The sequence below is a fragment of the Molothrus aeneus genome, chromosome 1 (assembly GCF_037042795.1).
Source record: "Molothrus aeneus isolate 106 chromosome 1, BPBGC_Maene_1.0, whole genome shotgun sequence".
Taxonomy (NCBI): domain Eukaryota; kingdom Metazoa; phylum Chordata; class Aves; order Passeriformes; family Icteridae; genus Molothrus; species Molothrus aeneus.
This window is the reverse complement of record NC_089646.1, coordinates 69170276-69183522: the sequence shown is the minus strand read 5'-3', so window position 1 is coordinate 69183522 and position 13247 is coordinate 69170276. Positions and strand designations below refer to the sequence as shown.

The 13247-nt window shown below is 39.7% G+C and overlaps 1 protein-coding gene across 1 annotated transcript in view; it reads right to left on the bottom strand.

Moving 5' to 3' along the window:
- DUSP22 (dual specificity phosphatase 22) overlaps nt 1–13247 on the bottom strand; it is a 43561-nt gene that overhangs the window by 16744 nt on the left and 13570 nt on the right. Inside the window, exon 3 of the mRNA XM_066559017.1 lies at nt 12872–12954. Within this exon, the coding sequence (XP_066415114.1) occupies nt 12872–12954 (83 nt within the window). The remainder of the gene's footprint in view (nt 1–12871; nt 12955–13247) is intronic.

The following is a 13247-nucleotide window of genomic DNA, read 5'->3' as shown; positions in this document are numbered from 1 at the left end:
GACAACAATCATCGGAACAGTGACTACAACAGAGTAGCTAAATCAAAGACTGTTAAAACCAGCTTCTTGTGAAAATTTCAACAGGCTCCAAATTAGTCTCTAGTCAGCAGTTTCATTAAATAAACCTGAATCCAGCTGCAGGTGCAATATCCCAGTTGAACCAAAATGGCATATTAATAAAGATGGAAAGACAAATACAAATTTTACGCCAACCATATGGAAGTCTTTATTTACATCTTTTTAAATTAAGGACACTTTGTTGCCTAAGAATGACAATTCTATAAAATTATTCAGTGAAGGAAGGACAGAACAACTCAAAACAGGTATTGTGCCAACTTCACCTACACACACCAAATTATGCTACAGAGCAGCTCATTTCAAAACATGGTTTTTATTCGAAACAAAGGGAAAAGCTTGCAAAGCCTAAAAACTGATGAAAAGAGGAACACCTTTTAAAATCCTATACAAAGTAATACAACCCCTTTATTTATTGCATATTCTTACATATATATTGTTATTTGAAAATTTCTTCAGCTGACAGCTATTTCAGTCATGCTTTATCTCTCCAAACACACTTTTCCTCAGAGTATCCAATTAAAATCTATTGCTCCAGCCTTTTTAATTACACGGAATCTATGTATGTTATTAGGTAATATAACATCCCCAACATATGGAATGGGTACAAACCCAAGCTCCTAGGGCAATGAGATGCTGAACACAGCATTTTTCTGCTTATCTCAATTCACTACTACTTTCCACTTCTTACTTTGAAATCACTGCACACTTTCCTTTCTTCATCAATCACCTTTACCACCAAACACCCCTACCTTCCAACACACACACACCCCTCCCAGACTTTTTGCTTATTACTTACATGGTGATCCTAACTGAGGCCCCCATCAAATAACAGCAGTGCTTCCATTTCTTTTGGTTATGTTACCTGTTATCATTGTCCCAAAAAAAAACCCCAGTAAAATAAAATATAATTTACTTTTTTTGTTTTCTGTTTCAGCAGAGTAACCACCAAAACTAGATTTCTCTCGTAGGCCCTGAAACTGAGTGCTGCAGTTAAACCGATACAGTGAGAGCTAACAAAACTATGGCAAGTATTCAGATTTCAAGATTGTCAAAGCTGAAACAAGGGGGAGTTAAGTAAAATTTCTAAAATTCACTGTTGTTTGAGAAACAACAACACTTTCATCACAGATTCTGGAATTAATAGGCCAGTTCTACTGCAGTGAAGATCAAGGGATTAAACCAGATTTCAGGTGCATACATATATATGCAGAAGCCTTACACTACAGTCAATAACGTATTAATGGAATTCTGTCAATATTCAACCTTCTAATTATTTTAGAGGTTGATTTACTAAGGTTGGAAATTGAACAGTTTTGTCACATTTGGAAAAGTCAGTAAGACTAAAGAACAAGACTCTCCCAATATCATTAGTTTTTTAAAAAGATAATTACATCTTTGCTATTAAATCCAGTATTTCATTCAGTGCTCAGGAACACAACAGTCTAGTATAGGGAAAACTCTCTTTCTATTCTACTTAAACAGAATCTTATTTTTAAAACTCCAACTTCATTTTAACTAAATTTGTAAAAACTGGCATTTGGGCTTCTTTGAAAGAACTTGTAGAATTTTGCAGTAGCAGAATGACATATCTCTAAGTGCCAGCTTATGTCAGCTAAATGTCAGCTAATGGATCAATGACTGAAAACAGGACCTTTGCAGAGCACACACAAATTCAATTGTACAATACCAAGAACGATTTCAGCTTGGAACAGGATAAAGTGCAAAAAGTACTGCAAGACAAATGCAGCACCTATACAGATGGCTGCTCCTTTGCAAAGATCAAAGATATTCTGAAGTCATTGAGAATGATAATCAGTTTGATTACATCTTAACTATACTAATATGTGTTTTATATGTGAACGGAAACTGCCCAGTGATTCTTATATAAAATGAGCACTCACAAAACAGCTTGCACGAAGATAAGAAGGACTAAAAATGCTACTCATCATTTCATGTTCAGTGGGTTTTCCAGTAATGTTTTTACAGATGGTCTTCAGAATATCATATTTGCCACTGCTGTACATACATTTCTGAGCTTCTAGTTAGCATTGGAAGCCTGAATCTAGACTGTCAGATTTTAAAAGTTGAGGAGAGGGGGAAAGAACATCAAATTACAAAATTTCTGCTCTCCAAGGGCAAAGAGTAGGGGGAAGGGTCCGTAAAAAAAAGTTCAAAAAGAGCAATATTGTATTTTTGGCATTAAACTATTCTATTTAAATTTATGTAAAGATACCATCAACGATTTCCAAGAATTTTTTTTTAAACATAAAACCCTAAACTTATATTTGTGAACCAAGATGCAAATAGAAAACCTCCAGCACCTGGCAAGTTCTTTCAGGTTAGTCAAAAACCATGTGTTAATTTGAGTCGTCACATCAACAGATGAGGACAGGAGGACTTATTTTTGTTTAGGGGCATTTCAGCAAAAAAGCTAAAGTGGGAAACAGCCGGCACAAAGCTTCCTCAAGCCAAACCAATGAGAGTTTATAAAGGGTTTAGTCCAGTAATGTACCAAACTGAACCTGCTAAACTGAAAACCGTTCAACCGTTTGTCCTTTCAGTTACTTTCTGTAGCAATCACCATTAGTGCTGATTTTATTAATGACTCATAGAAAATGCATTTGTGTTTCAGCCTAGGATAACCACTAATTGACTTGAGCGAACAACACACTCAGGTTTGGCTTTGAAAAATATTATAAGCAAAATTGGGATTACATGAACAATGTGAACAGCAGCAAATGGGATGCTTCTGCAATAGAATTCATATGTTTCATTCTTACTATCAGGAATAATACAATGTCAGAATTTTTTACAATGCTGGTTCATAGTTTTCTTAGGAAGTAGTCTCAGTGACACTACTGAAAAGCTCCTTAAAGCTGGAATGTGCCAATCACAAATAGAAAGTGTCCTGTGAAAACCCTCTTTCCCCATCTCTAAAATTAAAAGAGGCAAATGTTGAAAATTTAAAGATTTTTTTTAATTGCACAGAGCTGTGGTTATTATTTCTAATTCTAACCCTGAATTCTTGCTCTAACCTGTCTCATGAAAGAATGCAGAGTGGGAGAAAACACTAATGGCTTTGTATTAAATTGTGGTTTATCTCCTTCAGGACATACCAAGAGTATTTACAGGACTTCAGCTGAGAGGAAGGACTTCGTTAGTCTGTCTTAACTACATGATTTATTCAAGCTCCCAGGCATGTCAGGGCATATCTGAGCACTACCAATCACACTTATCCCTGAACCCTCAAGGGGGTCCCTGAGTGCTACAATAAAACAATACATCACAACTGCCTCTTTCTTTAAGGGAATGCTGGAACACGATCACTACACCTCTGGAATAAGCTCACTTTACTTTTTACAAGGGCATACAGTGACAGAACAAAGAGCAATGGGTTCAATCTGAGAGAGAGGAAGTTTAGATTAGATACTAAACATAAATTCTTTACTGTGAAGGTGATGAGACACTAGAGCAGGTTACCCAGAGAAGCTGTGTATTCACCATCCCTGGAAATGTTTAAGGCCAGATTGGATGGTCTAGTGGAAAGTGTTCCTGCCCATCCATGGCAGGGGAGTTGGAACTAGATGATCTTTAAGGTCCCTTTCTACCCAAACCATTCTATGATTCTGTGATTAGAAGTGTGGGTTAACACATTCCACATCATGTCCTCTGCAGAGGCAGGTCAGAGCACTTGTCCTGTTCTGGTTAACCAAGCAATCAAAGACACCAGACATCTACTGGTCTCAACATCCCTCATGCAAACAGCCCACCACTGAAAGCTCCAAGCAGTCCTCATCCTCTCCTCCCTGCCACCTGCCATGACAGGAATGTGCTTCCCTTGACACAGCTCATGTGTGATGAGCAAGTCAAACTATGAGCTAATTTAGTGCATCACCAGAGCAGCCTCTGCCAGGAGGACCCCATCATAAAGGCCTGGCCTGACACACTTTAAAAGCTGCTTTGTGCAAGTCTGTTGGCTTCTTAGTGGGCTACTGGGGTAATATTTGAAAAATTAGTCAGAGCTCCCAGCTTCACAAGCAGAATCAATGCCCCAGACAGGGCATTACTTCAAACTAGAATCATCTGGTGCTGCTACACCTGAAAGAAAAATGGTAGCTGTTTTGCTCAGTGTGGTCTTCTGAAACATCTCATGAGGGGAAACCTTTACCATGAAAAGACAGTGAAACATCAGAAGAAAGTTAAGGGTTTTTGTTAGAAGTGCTTGTATACTTTCTCTTGAAGTTAACACAATGGCTGAAAACCAAACAGCTTCTAACACTGGTGATACACGAGTTTAGTGCTACGGATGGAAATGCAACAGTCCAACTTGGCTAAATTATTGATTTGTAGAGCTGGTCTTTATACTACAGCCATGACCTTGCTATATGATAATAGCACCTCTGATTTTGAAGGCTATCTTACCATCTTCCTCTTTAACAGTTCCTGTAAGTGTTTGGGTTGGATCTCACTGACAACAGAACCTGCACATGCTGCCCAGTGATACGCAGCAGGGTCTTAATTGTCATGTCATAAAGATGCAATTTTCATCTATGAAAGGCCTTTTACAGTTCAAGACTTCTGCATGCTATCCAATATTGCAATACAGTTTTAATAGATTGGCTGTTTCCACTTCCTGAGCAGTTGATGTTTTGTGTTTAAAAAAACACAAAACATATGTTGATGTTTTGTGTTTAAAAAAAAAAAATTACAGCTGATTGGTTTCCCAGTATTTCCCTTTTTAGTTAGTTCATGTTAAGCAGTGATATGCCTTTGAGTCCAGACAAATGCTTTCTGGACTACTATCTCTGTGAGGACAGGCCTCGGAGAGTGAGGGATGAACAGATCAAGGGCAGCCCTGCCTAGAAGGACTTGAGGGTGCTGCTGGATGAGAAGCTCAACACAGCCCAGCCATGAACACTCAGTGGCCAGAAAGCCAACATCATCCTGAGCTGCATCCAAAGCAGTGTGGGCAGCAGGGCAAGGGAAGGGATTCTGCCCCTTTGCTCTGCTCTGCTGAGACCCCCACCTGGAGTGCTGCATTCAGCTCTGGGGCCCTCAAAACAAGGAGCACATGGACCTGCTGGAACAGAGTCCAGAGAAGGGCTACTGAGATGTTTGTTTAAAGGGATGGAGCACCTCTCCTATAAGAAAAGGCTAAGAGAATTGGGACTGTTCAGCCTGGTAAAGAGAAAGCTTTGGGGTATCCTAATTGTGGCCTTCTAGTCCATGAAGGGAGCCTACAAGAAAAATGGAGAGGGACTTTTTACAGGAGCATGTAGTGATAGGACAAGGGAAAAGTACCTCAAACTGAAAGAGAGTAGGTTTAGATTAGAATATAGGAAGAAATTCTTTACTGTGAGGGTGAGACACTGGAACAGGTTGCCCAGAGAAGCTGTGGATGCCCCATCCCTGGAAGTGTTCATGGCCAGGCTGGACGGGGCTCTGAGCAATCCGGTGTAGTGGAAGGTGTCCCTGTCCAAAGCAGGGGGCTGGAATGAGATGGTCTCTAAATTCCCTTCTAACCCAAGCCATTCTCTGAATCTATAACTACAAAATAAATCACTAAGGCAGCTTTCAGCACTTCCAAAGTTATCAGGTGAGGAAACTGGGGACATAACACAGGACTTCTTTTTTTTAGGGTAATTGCTGTTATACATATACATAAAAATATTAACTCAATCCAGAAAGTGCAGCCATGAGAGAAAGAAGTTTCCCCAAACTTGGAATAGAAGGAAAGAATTCGAAAACTTAAAGGAGATAAGGCCAAAGTTATCACATTAAGTGCTAACTGCAGATATTATAGGTTTCTATAGTCAGAACCTAAATAGCTGCAAAATTGCAATCCACAAACTGTGCTAACCAGATTACTTGCATTGTGCCAGAGCTGCCACTTCAGTTCTTCTAAAACAGCTGACTGCTTTCTCAAAAAGCACACATGTATAGTCTAAAGATCATGGGTAAACATGCAAGATTATCAAGCTCAGCTAAAACTGAATTAAGACTTAGAACATTCAGCCAGACTTGAAAAATATGAAGCAAGATTCCATATCTTAATGCAAGCTGGTATGAATCCATTATCTATACCAGGTCTTCAGGCTATGACCATTTATCTTATAAACATTTCTCAGTTTTTCATAGGTGTTCATTTAGCTCCTCACTATCTTCCAAAGGTCTGAATTTAGCAGCCAGTTGTACACTTTATTTTTAATTCATAATCTTGATTCAGCACTTCCTCTTGTGATTTCCCCAGTTGCAAGCTTCTCATCCTTAAGACCTTATGAAACAGGTATATCACAGCATTCAGCAGTGATTAATCTGGTGCAGAGAAGTTATACATCTCCTCCACAGCATCCTTATTTTTCCACAACTTCTATTCCTCACACTTACTGGTTCTGTTCCAGTTACAGCATCTTTTCATTACCTGTATTCTATTAATGCATTTGACTGTTTACTCAGGGAGTATGAAAGATTTTTCTAAAATATCATCACAGAGCTTTTTAACTGTTGTGCTCTTTCAGTTCCCTTTCAGACTAAGTTTTTGAAACCCTATTTCTATTAGAATAAAAAATTTAGAATTTGAAAAGAAAAAAAGTATTTAAAATTCTTTATAAGACAACCTGTCTGAGAAGTTCTTTACTTCCAAAGTTACATTTCATTTAAGTTGTGCAGGCTGCATAAACTGATAGACTGGACAAAAGAGATTTAAAAATCATAGATTGTGCCAAGTTGGAAGAGACCAATCAGGATCATCCAGTTCACAGCCCTGCACGGGACACCCCAAGAACTACACCAAGTTCCCTGAGAGTGTTGTCCAAACACTTCTTGAACTCTGACAGGTTTGGTACTGGTGCCCACTTCCCTGGGGATCCTGTTCCAGTGCCCAACTACCCTCTGGGTGAAAAACTTTTTCCCTGAAAACCAACCTAAACCTACCCTGACTCAGCTTCATGCTGTTTCCTTAAGTCCTGGTCATGAGAGTGAAGAGATCATTACTTGCACCTTTGCTTCCCCTCCAGAGGATGCTGAAGACCACAATGAGGTCTCCCCTGAGTCTCCTCTTCTCCAGGCTGAACAGAACAAGTGACCTCAGCTATTCTTCATATGGCTTTCCCTCAAGGCCCTTCACCACACTCATGGCCCTTCTCTGGACACTCTCCAATAACTCAATGTCTTTTTTATATTGTGCTACTCAAAACCACACATAGTAGTTCAGTCAGCAACCAGCTTTTCTCTGCCTTCTCCATGCCTCCACCCACTCACCGTATCAACACTTATGAAGGTAGTCAAATTCAGGAAAAAAGAGGGGAAAACCACTGCTCTGGAGACAGCACATACCAGACTAAGATGATATTGTTAATGGCATCAGAATACAAAGGAAAAACAGATAACTGTCCTCTTAGGGTGCTCTGGCCAACTCTGCAGAATGAGGGGGAAAAGATCAACATACTGAAAATAAAAACCAAACAAATATTCTGAAGCCACAGAAAACAAAGAAAGAAAACTGACGTACATACAGAGGCACCACACATGCAAAAAGCTAATCTTAATGCAGTTCCTCATTAACTGAGGGAACAACTGAGAGCTTCTGTGACAGGGGACAGTACAGGCATGCCCACATGAACTCTTGTTAATTTAAAATCAACATTACTGTGATTGTTATGATGTCTACCAGATGAGTGCAGCATCAAAGCTTCCTGTGACACAGCAGGAGTCAATCTGACAATGATAATGCTATAAATAAATTAATGCCAAAGGACTCCACAATCACAGGCGACTGGTAATGGCATTCATACATTTACTAGATCAAACCCCTGGTGCAGGTCAAGAGCAGCAGCAAAATTACTGGCAACTGACAAATGTGTGGTGGACTGTGAGAAAGAAGCTGCTGGTTTCAGTCCATTTCCTGACTGATGGACAGGTGTCTGCAATGCTCACAACAGTCACCACAACTGGCACCTCAAAATGTCTCAGACAGACCGAGCACTGTGAAATGCTCCAGCTCTAAAATGCAAAGTGTAAAGACTGCTACAACCCAGCCTCATCTGAATCAACTTCCACACAAAAATGAAGCATATGAGAAAACCCACCTTTTTACCTCTGGAAATATATTCCAGCAATTACTAACCCGCACACTCAAAGTCTTGCTTCCTTCCAGTCTGAATCTGAGACACGTCATTTGCCAGCCACAATGACATACAGACCCGATATGGACTTTCCACACAGAAATGGGACCCACAGAATGCCTATCCATCCCTGCCTCTCTTTGGGGATGACACCTCCCTGGGACTGGGTCTGAGCACCTGTTTGACAAGAACAACTCAGTACTCCTCCCTCTCCCAGGCCTCACACTGTCCTCCTTCCTGCTTTGCAAACAGCAACCACTGCCCAATGCAGCAGAGGAAGCATTCTTCCTTCTACCAGCATTTAAACCTGTGGTTGTGGGGAGGAATAATGAGAGAATGAATTAGAATGCTTGTAAATTCAGCTTCTTGGACATGACTGTCCACCACAGCCTACACTTTCCAGAATGAGATGCAGCTATTTTCAAGCTGTTGCACAATCCACATCAACAGTCTATTTAGTTGGGCCCACATTCATCTCCATATAAACCCCAGAAGAGGGTTAAACACCTGGAAAATCCAGAGATAAACACCTCAGTGGACCCGCGACCATATTCTTCTGTTATGATTAACAAGATATACCTTTACACACCTTAATTCGAGCAACTGGAACAAAAATTTTTGTCATCTGCAAATGTGCTGAGGTGCACTTGATCCCTCTGTCTATGTCATTGATGAAGATATTAAACAGCAGTGGTTCCAATACAGACCCCTGAGGGGCACCACTCATGACTGGTTTCCATCTGGACATTGAGCTATTGACCGTCTGGATGTGACCATAAAAGCAATTCCTCATGCACCAGACAGTCCAGCCATCACATTCATCTCACTATTTAGAGAAGGATGCTGTGGGGTACCATGTCAAAGGCTTTACAGAAGCCTAGACACAAGACAACCTGTTGGATGGATCCTACAGGTTGTTGCCAGACAAGCTATTATCTAAAGCACACTTGGAGACATATTTCCCCATCTACCTTTCAGTGTCTCATATTCTGAATAGAAATCTTAAAACCTAAACTAATGGAGAAATAGAATAGAAAAAGCAGGTGGCAAGAAACCTAATTATTCTTCTCTGCTCATGGCTCTTATGTGGATTTATAAAACATCTGTGAGGGTCCCATGGGCAGCCATCCAAAGTGCTCTGAAGGAAACAACTTGATTCACCAAGGCTGCTGCCCCTGTGCATCTGAGGGAGCACACATGGTGCTGCTGGACACTGCTCTCACTCATTACATCTGAAATAACAAACCTGGTTCCATATGGCATGCACACTTTTCTCTTGGACATGCTACCTGCTACCCATAGGGCTTCCATGAGATAGATATTTGTATCACAGGAGGTATAAACATGCATCTTTAAACTACAAAATTCTCACCAAATTGCTTAAGATCCTGTGTAATACTGGTACACTTAGTTGGAAAAATAGCCTTAGAATGCTCTCTGAATATATTTCAAAGTCAGTTTTATTAGAGGAAAAACTTCTTTGAAACATTTTATGCAAAAGAACTAAAGAATATGGAATATGGCAAGATAGTTCAGGCCAGATTTTGGCAATTTTTTCCAGTGTAAATCACTTGAAGTCTTACAAACAATCCTGTGTCTTCACTTCATGCAAGCTAGCCATGTCTAAAGGTGTAAGAAGTCTTAGAATTCAACTAATTTTATACCTACTTTTTCCTGTTATTCCAGCTTGAAAGTACTCATGACTTCCGAAACTTTGATTATGAGCCACCATGAATCAGACATCCATAAGGGTTTGTAAATGGTGATTGAGATAATGTCCAAAAGCAAATTTCTGTAAGAAAACTTTTTTTTTAAGTATATCTCAGTAGGCACATGTAACCTAACCAATATAATACTTTGTTGTGAAACTCTTCAATCATTTTCTAATAGCTTATAACTTAGGAGGAACTGAAGCAACCTATACCCAAAACCTAAGTCACACAGGAAAGCATACTTTTTAAAAGGTACTGTGAGCATTTCAAACTACCAGGTAAAAACAGTCTGTAACATCACAGAGAGGGACAATGCCTCGAGTTACTACAGCAGAAAACAGTTTTACAATCCATAGCAAGTTGGTGTTCATCGCACAGACTGATGTTTGTTTCCATTTCTTGAGTATTGCATTTTTGACTATGAATGACAAAGAGAGATTAGGCATTCTCATTCTCTACCCACAAGACCCACTGTGTATAGAATCAGTATTTCTGATAAACCACTTTAAGTGCTCCACTCAGATGTATTATTGCATCAAAACAGTGATGAAACTTCAAAATCTGACAAGCAAGATGTTGTTAATTTGTGACTTCTGAGTTAAAGTATGCATCCATATTCTTTGTTCCATACACAGGCAGAAAAGACCAAATTCTCTTTGATAACATGCTACTAATACAGTACTGGCTTTTCAATATCAAAAAACACTTACCCTCCTTAGCATGCACAGAAAGCTTTGTCTAATGAATTATTTGTAGAATTTCCTACAGGTTCCTACATCTCCTACAGGACTAGGGAATTCTGGAGATAAAATATTCTTAGTTAAAGACAAAGGCAACCACTGCAGAAGCAAAGGCAGCTTTTTACAGGTGATCAGCATTCACATAAATGCATACACATGAAACAGGGAATCTCAGGGAAAAGACATTTCCTTATCACCACAATTGCATGTTTAGAAGTCTGAATAACATCAAATGATTTCTGAACAAAAAGTAATCACTTTCCACGAGTGAAATTTGGTGAGAAAGGTGGTGAGGGATACACATAGGGAAAACATTTCTATTTGATTTCAGTGGACATGAGAACAATCCCCAAGCACAATGTGGACACACAAGCTGTAAACAAACCCACCTAAAACCTGGCACAGATGTAAATAACAAAGGAAGTAACCAAACCTAGCAAAAGTTTTCTAGGCTTTTGTTCCTGAACAGAAGCATTCAGTCACAAACAATCACCGCAGTAAGACCATGACTGATAAAGTAATCAAAATTAGCTCAGCTCCCAAAGAAATGGAATTTGAAATCCTTACACTACTTTAGGAACTGGGGAGGAGTTTTAAAGGAACTATACTGTATGCAGAGAAAATCGAAGGCACAGTTGGAAGCAGGGGTGATTAAAGCAAGTCCATCCTCAACCAGTTACACTGTTCACGTGTTTGTTGTTCATGTGCCACTGTTACTTTTGAGACGCTGCTGTGAACCAGATTGGGAGCAGAGCTGGGTAAGCATAATCCTTCACGACTTTTGTGGTGGTAACTAAAGGAAGAAATGGTGCCCTGGTTATATTTAAACCACAAAAGCTCCCAGTTCTATTTACCATGCAGCCTCACAAACAGACGCATCACCACAAGCAAGGGGGTGGTGTGTGGGCTGCCAAAACTACCACCACCACCACCAGAAGCACTGGCCTGAGGCTGCAGCTGATCTGTATCATGCAGCTGATCTGTCTTCCTACTTTTCTAATATGATAAAACAAAACAAAATTCCATTCATTTTAAAGACCAGCACCCTAGAGGCAACATGACATCTCCTTTACTCAGCACAAATGTTTATCTCTTCAACTAAAAGCACTCTTGAAATTCAGTCTGTTTCAGACTTAACAAGCATCAGGCACAACACAAGTCAAATTGACAGTGTAACAAAGCCAACAGCTAAAGCACATTTTATTTTATGAAGCACATTTATAAATCTGCTGCAGCACATTTATAAATTCAAGGTCAACCCAGAGTTTACTATTACCTTGATATTGGGGTTGACTGTGACTACTGGGGACACCTCTTGTTTGGCTTACCTATTGACTTGCCTGGGAGAAGTGGAAATTCTGTAGTTTAAGAACTGAAATCACTGGAGACATTTTGCATGAAGAAAAAGAAAAGCAGAGATTCCCAGCAGCATATGAGGGCTAACAGCAACTACTGCCTTACCCACGATTTTGCCACATTTCATGAGAAGTGGAATGCACGGAAGGAACGAACAAATTTTAGAGGATAATAGTTCCTGACATAAATCAAATAGCCGGATTTTAAGATGTAGCAAAGCCCAGGCAGACTCCCCTCCAAGGTAAGCTGGTGTAAAGAAGAAATCATAGCATTCCAACAAAGGAGACCTGTATCCTGTTCCCAGCTCCTTCCCTGCTCAAGATAACACAGTAAATACAGGTCTTCAGATGAGTTTCCCTTCAGTAAAATGGGAATAATACTTTATGTAAAGTTTTGAAGACTACAGATGCCCTGCTATTTTAGATCTATTATGTGAGGATCACTGGTTCCTCCCACACTCCAAGCCTAAATAAGGCCATTTCACATAGAAAAGGACTGCAAACTCATCTGCCATAAAGGGAAGGGGCCCAAGTACACAGAAGGGTTAGTACTGGGGAAGGAATGCTGTTTATGTGATGCTTAAACTCTACCCAGAACGAAACTTACCTTTACTATTAAATTAATAACAATCTCATTATTGTGTTATACAGACTGACAGTGTAGTTCTTTTCCCTTGTCAGTTACTTTTCTTGTTGTTATAACAGCAGCAACAACAAAACCTGTGGCTGGATCTCAAAACTACAGCTTTCAAGAAAATCAGTCTCAAAACATCAATTGCACAGAACAAAAAATTAACCCCAAGATGACTGTGACAGTCAACTGCAAAGGAATGATTTACTGTGGAGTCCCCCATAACTCTTACCTCAAGCATAGGGCGGGCACTGTCATGGATTGAAAGAATGTGCGTAATGTTATTCTTACTCAATTGCTCTACATCTCGGGCATCTGTGATAGAGGGAAAAAAGGAAGATATTTTTTTTAATCTCTTGAAATAGCATTTCAATTGTGCACCTTGAAAAGTTACTTATTGTTGATACATTTCCTTTTGAAGCTGCATAAAGTCAGGCAAAACCTCAAATGCAGCTGTTCTAGAACACCATCATCAGAGTGGGTAACGGGAAGACACATTTCTAACTCCAAAACAAATTATATACTATATAAAGACCAAGCTTAAGTGACTCAGGAATGTGTTCTCAAGTCAGAAGTTTCATGTATTTTGCATCTGAAATGTAAGTCTG